At 34.2% G+C, this 16,340-nt stretch overlaps 1 protein-coding gene across 2 annotated transcripts in view; it reads right to left on the bottom strand.

Annotated features, from left to right (window-relative positions):
* The window catches only part of SppL (signal peptide peptidase-like protein), a 280,619-nt gene that overhangs the window by 132,952 nt on the left and 131,327 nt on the right, over positions 1-16,340 (bottom strand). For both annotated transcript variants that reach the window (XM_090384387.1, XM_090384379.1), the window contains one exon: positions 13,182-13,294. In XM_090384387.1, the coding sequence (XP_090240513.1) occupies positions 13,182-13,294 (113 nt within the window). The remainder of the gene's footprint in view (positions 1-13,181; positions 13,295-16,340) is intronic.

Raw genomic sequence — 16,340 nt, 5'->3', positions numbered from 1 at the left:
TGCAGAATGACAGCCTCTCCAGCAACTTTCCAGTTGCCTCTGTTTTGTGCAATGGACATCCATTTACTACCCATGAACTTGTGAATTTCATCTATCCATCTCTGTCATTGTCTTCCAGGTTTTCTTCTAGCTCCTCTTGGGTACCATTCTGTTATTTTCTTAGTCCATCTATCATCGTGTCTTCGAGCTATGTGTCCTGCCCAAGACCATTTTAGTTCTTTAGTTTTGATAAGAATGTCCTTTACTTGAGTTTGCTGCCTAATCCATGTGTTTATCTTCTTATATAACAGTCTGATTCCTAATATAATTCGTTCCATTCTTTGCTATGTAGTTTTCAGCTTCTCTTCCATTCTTTTGGCAAGTGCCCAATTTTCACTTCCATAAGTCATGGTGGGGAGTATACATTGGTTCATTATTTTACGTTTCAGACAAAAACTGGGATATTGCTCTTCAGTATGTGACTATATCTAACAGTCTGATTCCTAATATAATTTGTTCCATTCTTTGCTGTGTAGTTTTCAGCTTCTCTTCCATTCTTTTGGCAAGTGCCCAAGTTTCACTTCCATATGTCATGGTGGGGAGTATACATTGGTTCATTATTTTACATTTCTGACAAACTGGGATATTGCTCTTCAGTATGTGACTATATTTCCTGAAAGTTATCCATCCAAAATTTATTCTTCCCTTGACTTCCAGCCATTTATCATTATTACAGCTAATGACTTTTCCCAGATAAGTATATGAATCCACCTTTTCAATTACTGCACCTTCAATGATTATATCCTTTCTGTGGCATACCTGTTCATCATTACTTTTGTTTTAGCCATATTCATCTTTAGTCCGAAATCCTTACTAACTCTACATAACCGATTAAAAGATTTTCCTCTAATTCTTTGGGATCATGGTTTATGATCACGATGTCATCTGCAAATCGTAAATGGTTTAAGTACTCTCCATTCACATTGACTCTTCAGTTTAAGACTTTAGCTATTGCATAACCCACGTGTAAACTCTCCAGGCAATGTAAAATTACAGCTTGTTTAGTTTTAGACCAGTATCTTATAACAGTTTATAGTTCTTTTTGTCAGCACTGTTATTCATTGATGATCTGGCTTCTTAATAAAATCTCTTTATGGATGTTGTATTGATGAATCACTAATAATGTAGCCTACGTTCACAGGATTAAGTTTTTTTTTTTTTTTTTGTTATTTTGGTTTTTTTTTAAAGGAGCATTAGCAACTAAGGCCATATTGCTCTGGGGATATGCAGTAGTCATTCCCTGACCTTTCCGCATCCTCCGTATTTGGTGGTGACGGGCTCAAACCCCGGTCTAATCAAGAAGCTTGTGCTACGCACTGCTGCTCCTTCCCACCTGGCTATGGAGGCGCCACAGGATTAAGTGGAAATCCTTCTGGTATTGCTCCTGCTGGTTAGGAAATGTTAATTTTCAAACATTCCTAATCTGAAGTACATGAATCTTAAGACACAGACAGTTCTACTGCAACTACTAGAAGTTCCTAGAATGTTTTACTGTTTTACAATTTTTTCTTTGCACAAGTCAAGTGAAACTGAAGGTCCCAATAAGTTGAGCCTTATTTGATTTTTAAATATTCCTGTGTTGTAACCCTGCTGTATGCTAAAAAAGATTCTTTAGAGTCTTTATTAACAGCTTTAGAGTACACAATACAAGAGAGTTTACTGTTGCTGCTTTTCTGTTCATGATGAAATGAAAAGTTCTCTTGTGTCATTTTTATTTAGCCATTCCAATTCCAAAGCTACATCTGCTCATACTGAGAGTTCAGTAAATCCTGAAGGAAGACAACAAGCCATATTCAAACAAATGTTGCAGTCTTGAATCCCAAAATTAAAATACATATCACATTATGTTGAGAAAAATTTAGGATTCTAGTTACCTACTAAGCAACAAAAAGCCAGTGAGACTTCTTAAAACAACTTGGGGATGATTGAATGTTCCATCTTGCCAATGAGCACACAAATCGAAACAATGAAGAAGCAAGGATAACACTAGCCAACATGATTTTTACCTCCAAGAACTTAAATGCTGTTTTTAGCCAATTTTTAAGCACGGATTTTGAAAATCACCACGATAGTTTCACATCGTGTCACAGTTAATAAATATAGAGGGAGTTACATTTTACCAAATTATGCCAATTTTGCATAATCTAGCCAGTAATATATGACATAATGATTTATTTTAACAGATATAAGCTAATTCTCTTAATTTTAGCAATCGATTTTGGCCTCAGTTTTCTTGTGATAAACATAATCAGACTTCTACCTACGGTTTTTAAGTTCAAATTCCAATGCAACAATTTACAATTTGAAGAGAATACACTTAGCATTTTTGGTGAGGATTTTTGTAGGCTGTGCACCAAGGTTTTCCAAGTATTAACTGATCGTGACATGTTCTCAGGGTTGTAGATCTATCCTCCAAACATAAACAGCCCCTCAATAATAGTAGGAATGTGGTCTGCAACCCTTGCGGTAGCAATAAAATAATTTACGGCTCTGCCTGCTGACTCGCAAATATTTTTCCTCCCAGTGTTTTCACACGAGTAGAACTAATAAGTTGGCACACCTGTGTACTGTGTAGTGATAAAAATTGAATTTGTGTTGTTTTTATATCGTAATGTTCAAAACTGAATTTACATTTTCAGAAATTCATTTAGTGCCACAAAGAATAAGCTGGCACAAAGGAAGTTTATCAATCGTTCAGACAATTTTTGTTGTTTGTGGATGGTCTAACCCAAAGACTCAAACGAAAAATATCTATGACATTACAAAACTTTTGTATACTTTCGGATGTAAAATTGGCAATCAAGAGTTGTACTACCTGTACGACAAATCTTAGGATGTGGTTAAATGGAAAACTCAAAGCATCACAATTTGCAGTCCCTATGGTTTGGTGAGAAACAACTGTGGCGATTATTTAAGGTGACAGTACATAGTTTTTTGGGTAATATGAAAGAAGAAAACTATGAAATGTTGGTGTCTAATTTACTCGAGTGCTACAAAAACATGGATTGTTGAATGTCATCAAAAATCCATTTTCTTCATTCCCATCTCGAATTTTCTCCTGAAAATCTGGGAGATGTGAGTGATGAACAAGGGGAGCGGTTTCATCAAGATATTTCCAAGATGGAAAAGCGGTAACAAGGCCACTGGAATCCTGTAACAATGGGGGATTACTGCTGGTCCCTTGTGAGGGGATCTTAAAAACCAAATAAAAACAACATCAACCTTGTGAGGGAGAGTAAGCAGGAACACAAGAGAAAATAACTTAGTAGCAAACATTTTAAAGGACAATTACAGGTATGCTGATTATATATTATCGAAATATAACTATTTCGCTATGATTTATGATAATTTTTACGAAGTTAAATGAGTTATAGAGAACATATATTTTTTTTACACTTGTATTACAAACTTGAATTATACGTATATATCCCTTTATTTTAACATTAAACGTTGGAATATGAAACGATAGATACTTTTATGGCGATTTTCGGAATTAGCACGTTTATTTCCTCCAGAATCAGATATTTTCATTGCAGAAGTATGATAAAAAATGTTTTTTGTTGACTAGTGTAATTGAAACAAGGAATTTGTGCTGAACAGAAAATTTTTAAGAGCTTCCAAAATGCTTTGCACACTCCCCTCAATTTTCTATTACTGAAAAAAACTGAAGTAGAGATGGCAGTAATTACTATAAAAAAAGTATTAATTGTAATAATTATTTAAACCAAAATTAATGAAATATGATGGCAGAAGTTGAAGATTTCTTTCTTATTAAAGCCATAGCTTCAGAAAAAATTAAATTCATATAAAAAAAAATTTGATTAGTATTAGCCATATAGCGCAAGGGGGTGCAGACCTTTTCTCACTAGCCAAAAATAAATAAATAAATAAAACAGATAACTAAATTAAAAAGAAAAATGTAAAAAATAATAAAAATATATAAAATGCTGAAAATAAAAATTAAATAAAAATACAGGAAGTATCAACAAAATCAAAAATATGAACCTTAATTGCAAAAAATGAATGTTAAACATTCATAAATACTGCATTTTAAACCACATGTGTACCTATACAATATAGTGTACCCCGCTTTACGATATTAATCTGTTACCATCGTATTGCGAAAATATCATAATGTGAACCCAATAACACATTGTTTTTTGGTAATCCGTACCACGACCTCGGAAGTTCAACTTTTCGCTATATAACTCCCTAAAAGGTTGTTTTCATAGTGTAAATTGTATTAGTTACTAATTCAAATCATTACACTTTCATCGTTATCATATGTTAAAAAAAATAATTTTTAATGGCTCTTTGATATTTTTCTAAAGCACATTTCTGCAAGTCACAACCATAAAATAATAAAACCAATTTGCACTTTCCGGTTTATTGGGCTTTTCTGTTACCACAAGTAATTATAAACGGGTAGTAAACTCGATGTTATTGCATTTGTGAAAATACCGATAGCTGGAATTGTGTGGGTTTTTACATTATTATGGTGAAATGTGTTTGCCCTTTACTGAAATCTTCAATCGTATAAAAAACAAATTTTTAGAATCTTCTCTTCATTCCTTTTTTTTTTTTAAGCTTCGTAAACTTGTTACTCCATGCAAATCATGTTAGTGGCAGTTTGTGCATTCTGTTAAAAAATGTTTATGCATGCAATTGAAATTTATAAAGAAAAGAGAAAATTATCTTGGAAATAGATGCCTCTTGAAGCATTTCTGAAGAAGACGACTCCTTGTGCAACAAACCAATGAGTGCCAAGCCAATAATAAGTGATCAACGAGTGTGCATTTAGTCGATGATGATGATGATGATGATGAAGAAGAAGAAGAAGAATAAATATTCTTTAACATTTGTAAGTCAATAATTTTTCTCTATTATTATAATTTGCTTGATTTTACAGGCTACATTTTCATTTCTTTGGATAAATTAATCATTGTTTAAACATAAACTAATTAGCTAACTAATTTCATTGTTTATAAAGTAACCCCTATTTTTAACATTATGTCTATGGGAAATAAATTCCTGCTTTACGAGTTTGCTTTACAAGTGTGCGCTAGGAACAAATTAACTTGCAAATTCAAGAAACACCTGTATATAAAATTTCAAAAATAAAAATTAAATAAAAAATATAAAAAATGATAAAAATAAAGAATAAAAAATATAAAAGATGATAAAAATAAATATATATATAAAAAAACAGATAATAAACAACCTATGCATTTCCCTCCTTAAATAGTAACTATCCAACCAACCTTTGAATGTTTCTAGATGAGTGTCCTTTTGTAGATCTCACAAAAAAAAAATAGGGTGCCCATTTCCGGACTCATATTCAGATGCAGTATTTTTCAAGTGTGGTCTTACAATTGCCTTATACAGGGGGATTATGAACGCCCTATCTCTCTACAAGCAAATATTCAATAAATTATGAATATAAAATATTCAATATATTCAATAATTATGAGAGCTTCCTTGGACTCGGGGGAGGTCCACATGGCCTGAAGATATGCAAATGTTTTACCAATTCACAAAGGAGGATTAAATAAAGGGTTACACGAGTAATTACAGACCTATTAGTTTAACTTCTGTTATGGGGAAAATAATGGAGTCACTGGTTAAAGAAGCATTGCAAGATCATCTAGACAAGACTGCAGTAATAATTCAGACATAGCACAGGTTTTTTAAAGTTAAGTCTTGTATGACCAATTTTATTGGAGACTATGATGTGGTTACAAGGGAACTGGATGCAAAAAATTATTTTGCTATCATATATAGGCAATCCCCATATAACAAGGTACTTCGGCAACACAGTTCCGCTCTAACATGGTTTGAGAATTGCGGGAAATCTTGAATAACAAGGTATTTTGGAGCTTTTGTGCTGGGAAAACCCTGCTATTATGTTGGACGTAATTTTCAATGTTTCCATTCCTTTTTGTGAATCCCTGCTGTTCACTCGCTAGTCGTTATCGCCTTCATGGGATTTTCCTAAAGCACATTTCTGAAGGCCACTACCATGAAACAATAAAAACAATTTGCAGTTTCCAGTTTATTGGGCTTTTCTGTTAGTGTAATCAGTTATAAACCCTGTATAACAAGGTACTTCTACAACACAGTTTTGCTCTAACATGGTTTGAGAATTGCGGCAAACCTCACACAACACGGTTTGAGAATTGTGGAAAATCTTGCATAACATGGTATTTTTGAGCTTTTGTGCTGGGAAAACCCTGCTATTATGTTAGATGTAATTTTCAATGTTTCCATTCCTTTTTGTGAATCCCTGCTGTTGACTCACTAGTCATTATCGCCTTCATGGTATTTTCTCAAAGCACATTTCTGGAGGTCACTACCATAAAACAATAAAAACAATCAGAGCACCTGTGAGGTGATCTGATTGAGATAAGGCCTTAAATGGTTTAAGCAAGCTCAATGCTGATGGAATCCTTCCTCTTGCCCAAATTAATTGCCCGAGGGGACATAAATTCAAATTTAGGAAAGACAATTGTAGAATAGATATGCAGAAATTTGCCTTTAGCCAGAGGATGGTTGATTACTGGAACACATTTCCATCTGCTGTTGTGAAAGCTGATAGCATAAATAAGTTTAAGGTAGAACAAGACAAACATCTGGAATGAAATGGGAAGGTGGGTTTTTTTTTTTGGCTGATGCTGTATAAGCTTGCTTTCTTGCATAATATGCCTCTACTAATGCTAATCCTAAATCATTGAACTTCATTAATATTATTACAACTTATACAAACACTAATGCTAGACAGGTACACTACTTCAGTTTATATAGCCAAACTTGAAAATTAGACTCATACGTAAGTGAAGCATTTTTTAACTTTGGCCATTCTGGCTATTGAATTTTGAAGACAGTAGTACACATCAGGTAGCCTTATGAATCTAATAAGATAATGGATGCAATTTTTCCTTTTCAATGCATTTACAACATACTTTCTGAGATATCCATCATTCCATCTCATTGCTCTGCAATGAGGCCCAACTACAATATTACATGGAGCATTTTATCTCATTAAGTAGGCAGTTTATTGCAATAAAACTCGTATGTTTGAAAAAGCCTGAAGTTAACAACACAGACCCTGAAACAAAACAACAAAACAAAATGGCACTACTGTTGTTATATTTCTTTTGTTTAAGGAATTATATCAAAATAAAACAAGCATTACTTATCAGACACCCTGCATTATATTTTGTAATTCATGATATTTCCATAGCTGTCAACTTTTGCCTTACAAAATGCCAGGGATGGTGAATTTTTAAGCAGGAGGAAAATAGGAGGTTTTTGAACTAAAGAGGTAAAAATTAGGTTTTAGGGCTAAAACAGATGAAAGAAAGGTGCCTGGGACAGGCAAAAAAAAAAAAAAAAAAGAAAAAGGAAAAAAAAAAAAAGAAAAAAAAAAAAAAAAAGAAAAAGAAAAAGATAAAGAAAAAAAGGGAAAAAAAAGAAAAAAACCCAGGATTTTCTTTCCTTTTTTTTTTTTTTTAACAAAAGCAGTAAAAGTCCACAATTGGGAAAAAAAAAAAAAAAAAAAACAAATAGAGAAAATCTAATGAAATTATAAAATATGTAACATAATAAATTTTACAAATTTCTGCTATATAGAAAGAGGACAATCATCAACAATTTCTGGGTTCAACTGTATTCTTTCTTGGATTAGAAATACAGCTGCAGAAGCAGAAAAACCTTTTACACTGCTGGCAGGACTAATAAGAATGAAACAAGCCACAGCTGCAAGATTTTGAAAAAAGTCTTTTTTAAAGCCATCTCAAAAAATGAAAATACATTAAGTCCTCGACTTATGCGATTAATTCATTCCAGCGATTTCCACGCAAGTTGAGTAGTGCTTAAATATTATCTATTTTTAACTGTATATTCGTTTGAAAGAAAAATTCAAGCAAATCAACTTTTATTTAAGAAAACTTTGTGGAAATAAAACTTTATTCAATATCCTATGAAGTACATACTCATACATAAATATAAAAATGTATCTGATTTAGCTGAATACCCATTCTATACTAATCGTTTAATATGTTCTCAGACTGGAGATTTTGATGGTCTCTTGAAGCACTTGTCCAATGATGTCTGCACTGTAGCTCTTTTTTTCTCGTCGTAAATCAGTTTGTAGTATGCAATTGCATCATGCACTGTTCCAATCACTTTTTCAAACCATTCGGTGTCTGGATCCTGAGCTTTTAGGTCAGCTAGTCCTTCATCGATCATTTTAAAGCATTTTGCCATTTCCTTAGTATCAAATCGTTTTGATGGTTCAACTTCTTGTACTTCCTCCGACACATCATCTTCATTTTTATGGTCATCAAGCTCCATTAAATCTTCACTGCTTAATTCCTTTCTATGACTTTGCAACAATTCAATAGTCATTTTCCTCTAAATTTAATTCCAATGTTCTAGTCATTTTCACGTGCTCTCTAATTACACCTTCATTTTCTTCACTTCCCAAAGCATCTTGAACAATCTGGAGTGAGTTTCTTCCAGACGGCATTCATGGTTGATACTGTAATTTCACTCCAGGCAGCATCGATGTTTTTAACAGCTTTGTAAATGTTGAGTTCTTTCCAGAACTGCTTCAATGATCTGGCATTCTGTCCTTCAGTGGCCCTTACTGCCTGTCTAAATGTTGTTCGTAGATAAAACTTTTTGAATGTCTGTATTAGACTCTGATCCGTGGGTTGAATGAGGAAAGTTGTATTTGCAGGCAAAAATATAACTTTTATGTTTTCGTGATAGTCACACATAGTTGCTGGGTGACCAGGTGCATTATCAACCAGCAGTAATATCTTAAATGGTAGGTTGATTTCTTGGCAATAATTTTTAACTTCTTGCACAAAATGATGGAGAAACCAGTCCAGAAAAATTTCTTGTGTCACCCATGCTTTTCGATTGGACTCCCACACAACAGGTAGCGATGCCTTTGAAATATTTTTGAAGGACCTTGGATTTTCCTTACGGTAAACTAACAGTGGTTTTATTTTGCAACCTCCAGCAGCATTTCCACCAAAAAGGAGGGTTATAATCTGTCCTTTGATACCTTAAATCATGGCATAGCTTTTTCTTCTTGCGATATGTAAAAACGATCCGGCATTTTTTCCCAATATAAATCAATCTTGTCTACACTGAAGACCTGTTGTGGTAAGTAATCCTCGTTTTTGATTATTTCTGCCAAAGCCTTGGGAATCTCCGTAGCTGCTACTATGTCTGCACCAGCAGACTCAACTCTGATGTTGTGTAGTTTAGCACGGCACTTAAATCTTTGAAACCATCCGTGGCTTGCAATGAATGTTTCACTAGCAACATTCTCACCACATTTACACTTTAGTTCTTCAAAAAGACTCAAGGCTTTTTCTTGTATGAGAATAAGACTTATTGGCATTCATTGTTGTTTCTTGTCTTCTATCCAAATCATCAACAATTTTTCCATTTCTTCTATTAATAAGCCTCTTTTGGATATCATCGTAGATTGCATTGGCACAGAACATTTTATGTACTGCATAATCTGAACTTTATCTTTTATAATGGTTCTAACAGTCAATTCATACATTTTGTAGTAAACATGTACAATGTCCACAAATTTTGTGGCGTTTTCATGTTGTTTAATGATTTCGACTTTAGCCTCATTAGTTATAATGCGCCTCTTCTTATCACTATGATTACTATTCTCATCAATTTTTAATTTTGCAGACATATTCAGGGTTTATATTTATTTTGTTTTCAACAAGTATAAGCTCACAAGATACAACTTACACTTAAGTGGTTAAGGTGAAAACAAAGCACCAATGCCACTATCAATTCACATTAGCAGACACTAACACAATCTATTATATTTAAAGTGGCGCTTAATGGATGACGTGGCTATTCGTAAATAGAAGTAGTGCAACTGCTTATCTATGAATCCGTGTAAGCCGAGGACTTACTGTATTCTTCATTGTCAGAAATTGCTTTCGGAAATTTCTTCATGATATAATTTTGAATTTCACCAGGTGGAGGTTCAACATTTTCATCTCTTGATTCTTTCACATCAAATTTCTGCCTTCCTCCTTTTTCTTTCTGTTGAACCTTTTAAAAAAAAAAACTATTTAAATCTCTCTTTCCTTTATAACACTTCTTTCTGCCAAGTATTCATCTACTTTCACAAGGAAGGCATGCAGATCCCTTTTCAGCACATAAGATAACAAGATCTATTACCAACTAGTGCTCAATCTCCTTTTTTAATACCTTTGCTACTCCCCATTTTTAGGCATACACAATAAGAGGAGCATTATCAAAACTAAATATTAGAAATTTGTTTAAAGGCATCCCACATGCTTTCAGGTTGTTCAGAAGATGTTTGATGTACCCTGCAGGGTCACATCCAATAATGACAGTACTGACAGCAAACCACTCAATCTGACTTTTTTTTTTTTTTTTTTTTATTACAAAAAGTCACCAAAACGGTAAACAGTATTAATTCCATCTTCAGCAATCAAAATTAGCCCAGTTTTCAGAGCCATCAATAAATCTTCTTTCCCTATCCATGCAATTTCACTAACAAAATCTGCCACTTTTGTTCTTCCATAACGGTACTTTTTTGCTATTTCACTATCAGAAAACATTTCTGAACATCTTGCCTGCATGACCAGCATAACTCAGAGGAAGATTATATCTATTACAAAAGTTGCAAAACATTTGGCACATATGACATCATTACATGAAATGTGACATCTATTTTTTGTGATTATTTTTATGCACTGAATGCAGCCTCTATGCTTTTTTTGTAAATGTCTGATTATGTCATATTTGGCCACTGCTTAAAATTGAAAAATAACATCTCCATACAGTAGTACATCTTCATACATATGTTACCATTTTCAGATTTTAGAATACATAAAAAAAACCGTGAGTATGAGGTTTTTTTTTTTTTTTTTTTTAATTTGTTCTGAAATTTTATGTCATATTTCTTTGGCATCTTACTGAAAGACTGTCAATTAGCTTCGCACTACGCAACTGAAATGACATTACTGCACAAATGGCACATTTCTATTTTGCTATATTAGACTAATACTGCACATATGATGGCCAAATCATTAATGAAAATAAGCAAAAATTCACAAATAAAAAAATCCAAATTTTAACACATTTTATTATTATTATTATTTATTTATTTTTTTTTGTGAACATAAAAAAGGCAGAGAAACTCTTTGTAATCAACTATATTATGATAGTGAGATGGAGAAAGGTCTATCTGAGTAAAAAAAAAAAAAAATGAAGACTCCATCATAAATCTGGAGAGTTAGCAGCTATGCAGTAATGTAACATTATTCAAAGTTAGTATAACTACAGGTGACCCCCCCCCCCCCGCTTAACGCTGATAATTTGTTCCGGAAAACAGAGCGCTAAGTGAATCCGCGCTAAGCGAGCTAATATTCATATGTATTTGTGAGTTGTGGTCGGTGCCATAGGATATTTTCTAATCAATAATAAACAGTAGTGAAAAGATGCACAAATGTCTGTCAAAATATTTAATATTCAAATATTTGTACATATAAAATATTCTGCATTACATATATATATATATAATTATGTGGTAACTACTTACGTGTCAAAATTAAACTTAAATTCCAATTAAAAGAATGTATTTAATTGATCTAAATTGATTTAATTTAATTGATAAATTTAATCATGAAAAATGTGTCGATTTTGGATTGAACTTTGGCCCTCTTCCAAATAAACTAAAAGGGGTATTAATTTTAAATTCCCCGCAGCGTTAACACCCCAATACAGTCAAGCGATCCTTCGCCGCTTTGAAACCTGGCATGTTTTTTCCTTCTTTCAATATGAAACTTCTTTTAGGCATTCGTTTCCACAAAAGTACTGCTTCATCTATGTTAAAAACTTGTTGAGAAGAAACTTGTTGAGGATATTATAACACATAATATCCCTCTTCAATAATTTTAACAAGTTCTTTTCTGAAAGTTTCAGCTCCTTGATCTGCACTTGCAGCTTCTCCCTGGATTTTAAATCTATTCAACCAGCTCTTACTGGTTTAAAATGGTTCCACATTTTTTTTTTTTTTTAGGTGAGTTTTCTTCAGATCTTTATATTGGCTAATCTCTCTCTCTCTCTCTCTCTCTCTCTCTCTCTCTCTCTCTCTCTCTCTCTCTCTCTCTCTCTCTCACGTTTATAATTTTTAACTTAACTGAATTCTGCATTGGATATTATCTTCAATAAAATTAGTTAAAAGTCTTTCCATTTCAATCCTAGGGCCTAGCCCTAGTTGCTTGCAGTGGAACAGCTATCTTTCCCGCTGCTAAAATTAATTCTTTATTTTATTTTTTTTTATAATTGTTCTTACAGTTAAATTTGCAAGTCCTAAATTATGGCACACATCCACTTGTCTTTGACCGGAATCGATTCGCTTCAAAATGTCTAATTTAATTTTCAAATTAAATTTTTAGTCTTCATACTGTGCCCAGACGTTGTTGCTTTTTCATTCTTATCGGCCATTATTAACTCTTCGAAAATGTAACTGTATTGGTTGCATTAATTATGATATAATGTTCAAGTAAACTGTCCGTTACGCACAATGTCTAATACTGTACTGAGTGATGACTAGACTTCGGATTAATGCATATAACGCAAATATTACAAGCAATATACTTGATCATTTTTTAAAATGTTGATCTTGGAACTACGTAACAAGTCACTGTACTGCAATTAAATTAGCGTGCGAGAAAATTTCACTGAGAGTGGGAAAATTTCTCAAGTCGACGTGGGAAACGTTTTAATGCTGTTTTGCTATTCATTTTCAAACTATCGACTCCATCAAATGAAACGATTTCGTTAAATATGCCAAAAATACAATCTGTAAAAGAGTGTTATAGTCAGATACGGGTTATAATATATGAACAGCGTTATAGCGAATCAGCGTAAAGTGAACCGCGTTATAATGGGGGTCTGCTGTATATGAAATAAATAAATATATGTAAAAAAATAAAAAATAAAAAACTGCATACATGTTCTCTCAATTAGTTTATATTATTAATTTGTATATTCCTAAACTGCACAAATTAATAATACAAACTGATTGGAGAATATGTATAAATATTAATGCAATAACTCACCATCCATAAGTAGCCAATGGCCAGTCAATACCCATATACACACTATTGTTACTGAAAGGGCAAAAGAGACTAATTCTGCTGCTGTAAACCTTCCACACATACCAAATGAAATTCTGAAACGAGGAAATATTTAATTATGTCACTGTCACAAAATACTTGCTAAAATGATTTTACTAATGGTATATAAACAATGATGAATTACGAAAACTTGGTAATTGTGAGGCTCTGCCAAAAACATAAACCTCATTGATAATCTGCCAAATGATCCACTCCAAAACCCTGATATTAATTTTTTCTTTAAGAATCCTTTGCACAGTTAAAATGAACACAGATTAGAATATCAAATAAATAATTGCACAGAAAGGGGGGAGAATTAAAACTAATTTAGAAATACATCTGAGGGGGCAAATAAAAGTGGAAATACAAATTACACTGAGTGCTCACTGAATTATGACAACCTACTTAATACTTTGTAGGTCCTCCTTTTGCCCTCAGTATAGCAGCTATCCGACATGGCATTGATTCAACAAGAGGTCAAAAGAGTTTGGGAGGTATGCCAACCAAGCTGTGTCTAATGTGGTCAGCAATGAAGGTTATGGAGGTGATTGGTGTATCCAGATACCTGATATGCCTTTCCACAGTGTCCCACAAGTGCTCTATGGGATTGATATCGGGGGAGTTCGGAGGCCAATTGATATGCTCAAAATCAGAACTGTGTTCTTCAAACCATTCCTCCACAACAAGCGCCTGATGGTTTGGTGCATTGTCATCTTGGAAGACACCTTTGCCATTCGGGAAAAAGCGTAACATTGCAGGGTGTACACAGTCAGCAAGCAGTTGACGATAGTGGAGACCACTGATACGTAGTTCCACATGCACCAGGAGCCCAAGTTTCTGCCAGTGAAACATGTCCCACACCATACAACCACCTCCACCAGCCTGCAATTTTGATACCAGGCATTATGGATCAAGAGCCTCATGTTGCTGATGCCAAATCCATACACGACCATCCATGGTGTGGAGTAAATAATGTGACTCATCTGACCAGCACACCTTCTTCCAGTCTTCTAATGTACAACTTGCATGCTCTTTGCACCAGGCGAGTCTTTTACGCCAATAAACTTTGGTTAGGAGAAGATGCCGTAGGGGTCGTCTGCTGGTATAGTCCATACGTGCGATACATGGTCGTGCCAGATATTGTTCCGGGTTTGCCCATGTTACATTGGGTAGTCAACTCTTCAATAGTCTGCACCTGTTCGAGTCATTGGACCTGGCACTCACCTCTAACATCAACCTTTGCAGTTTTGCTGTCAGGTTGTTGTTTGAATATTCTGATGCCAGTCCTGGTATACTTTAACAACAGTGGTGCTCAAACACCTCACCAGTTCAGCCATTTGGGAAATCGAGGCACCAGCTTATTGAGCACCCACAATCTGTTCTTTATCAAAGTCTAATAATTCCTTCCTTTTACTCATCACGCTCGGAATTTTACTACCTACTGAGCCACTGACACCTTATGTATGCTACATAGGTCGACTAACTCCACACTCTCATACCCCACGTGGTCAAGGGGTCGCATTCAGTTTTAATAGGAGTGGTTATAATTCAGTGATCACTCAGTGTATATCATGCATATAAATTAAACATACTGACTTCGTTAACATAAGTCATTCAAAGACATTATGCTGCAGGTATTACTACTTGAGGACACAACATATAAATTGGTTAATATAAGTTATATTCTAAACCCTTTGTTTAGGAGCTAAGCAAAAACATGCAAAATTCTAATTTCTAAATTTTATATAGATATTTATGAGTAAGTCAATAATGCAATACATGCAGGCATGTATTGCATTATTGACTTACTCACAAATATGGCAAGCATTTTTTTTTTCCAAGTTTCAATCTTAAAAGTGACATTGTTCACTCTAAGAATCCTTTCTAAACAGTAACACACTTAGTAAGTCTACCATTCATAATTTGGTAAGTCAAGAGATTTGCACTTGAGAAGATCTATAAATACTAGGAGAGTGCCACAATTTGTCGGAAGATGCAAGATATTTCTGGTTCCAACAAGACGGTACCAATTGTCACAATGCTAATCTGACACCGAATCTTTCAAGAATTTTTTAGTTAGTAAATTATTGTAAAAGGATTATGGCTACCATACTCTCCTGACTTTTGCCTCTAGATTATTTTTTGTAAGTAACATAAAAGGAAAAAGTGTAGAACGATAATCCACAATAACGGGAGGAATTTAAATATAATGCTGTTAGTATCTAAATCGTAGGCCTTATAATACTTCAGAAAGTGGCACAATATGATAAACAGGAGAGATGCATTTACACTGGTGTTCAGATAAAGTGCATCACCCCTTAAAATTGTAATTATCGTCCAAATAATGTAAGTAAACCCCAGGGGCTCACATTTGGTGAGTATGGGCTTGGCACACCCAGGGTCCTGAGCTGGATATTATCATTCTTCTCTTTCTTGGTGACTCCCCTTTATCTCTCTCTCTCTCTCTCTCAGGGTAGTTCAAAAATTTTTTTTTTTGGCTGGTGCAACATAAGCCTCAGGCTTCCTTGCACCATATGGCTAATAATAATAATAATGGCAATATTTCTTACAGATTGCATCAGGTAAGATTGACATGCATAGGTAATGACGTAATATCGCATCAGCTGTTACTTTCAGCTATATAAGCATGCTCTGAAAGAGTTGCAGTCATTCCTTGCTTATGACGGGATGGCAAGTTATGTGCAGTTGACACCATGAAGAAAGAGTGCTATTGTTGCTTTACATGAAGAAGGATGTGCTTCCCATCATATTGCTTATAGAGTGCCTTGTAACCACTTGACAGCGGGTTGATTTCTTTCCAAACTCAAAAATACTGGTTCTGCTGATAGGAAAAAAAGGAACCGGATGCAAACCAGTCTCTACGGCAAAACAGGACCACGTTTTGAAGCGCTTATACATTAAAAACCATAAAGCTTCTTCGTCTGAGCTGAAAAGAGAATGGGAAGAACATACAGGAGTGGTAGAAAGTGCAGTGACAAGTCAGAAGACGCCTCTTCAAAAATGGATTTGTAGCCCATCATCCTAAGAAGTCGCTCTTCACACAAAAAATGAAAAGGGTCTGATTAATTTGGTGTAAGGAGC

The sequence above is a fragment of the Mastigoproctus giganteus genome, chromosome 1, assembly GCF_048544385.1.
Source record: "Mastigoproctus giganteus isolate SK-2022 chromosome 1, ASM4854438v1, whole genome shotgun sequence".
Classification (NCBI taxonomy): domain Eukaryota; kingdom Metazoa; phylum Arthropoda; class Arachnida; order Uropygi; family Thelyphonidae; genus Mastigoproctus; species Mastigoproctus giganteus.
Note: the sequence above shows the minus strand (reverse complement) of the source record. Positions and strands in the feature narration are given on the sequence as shown.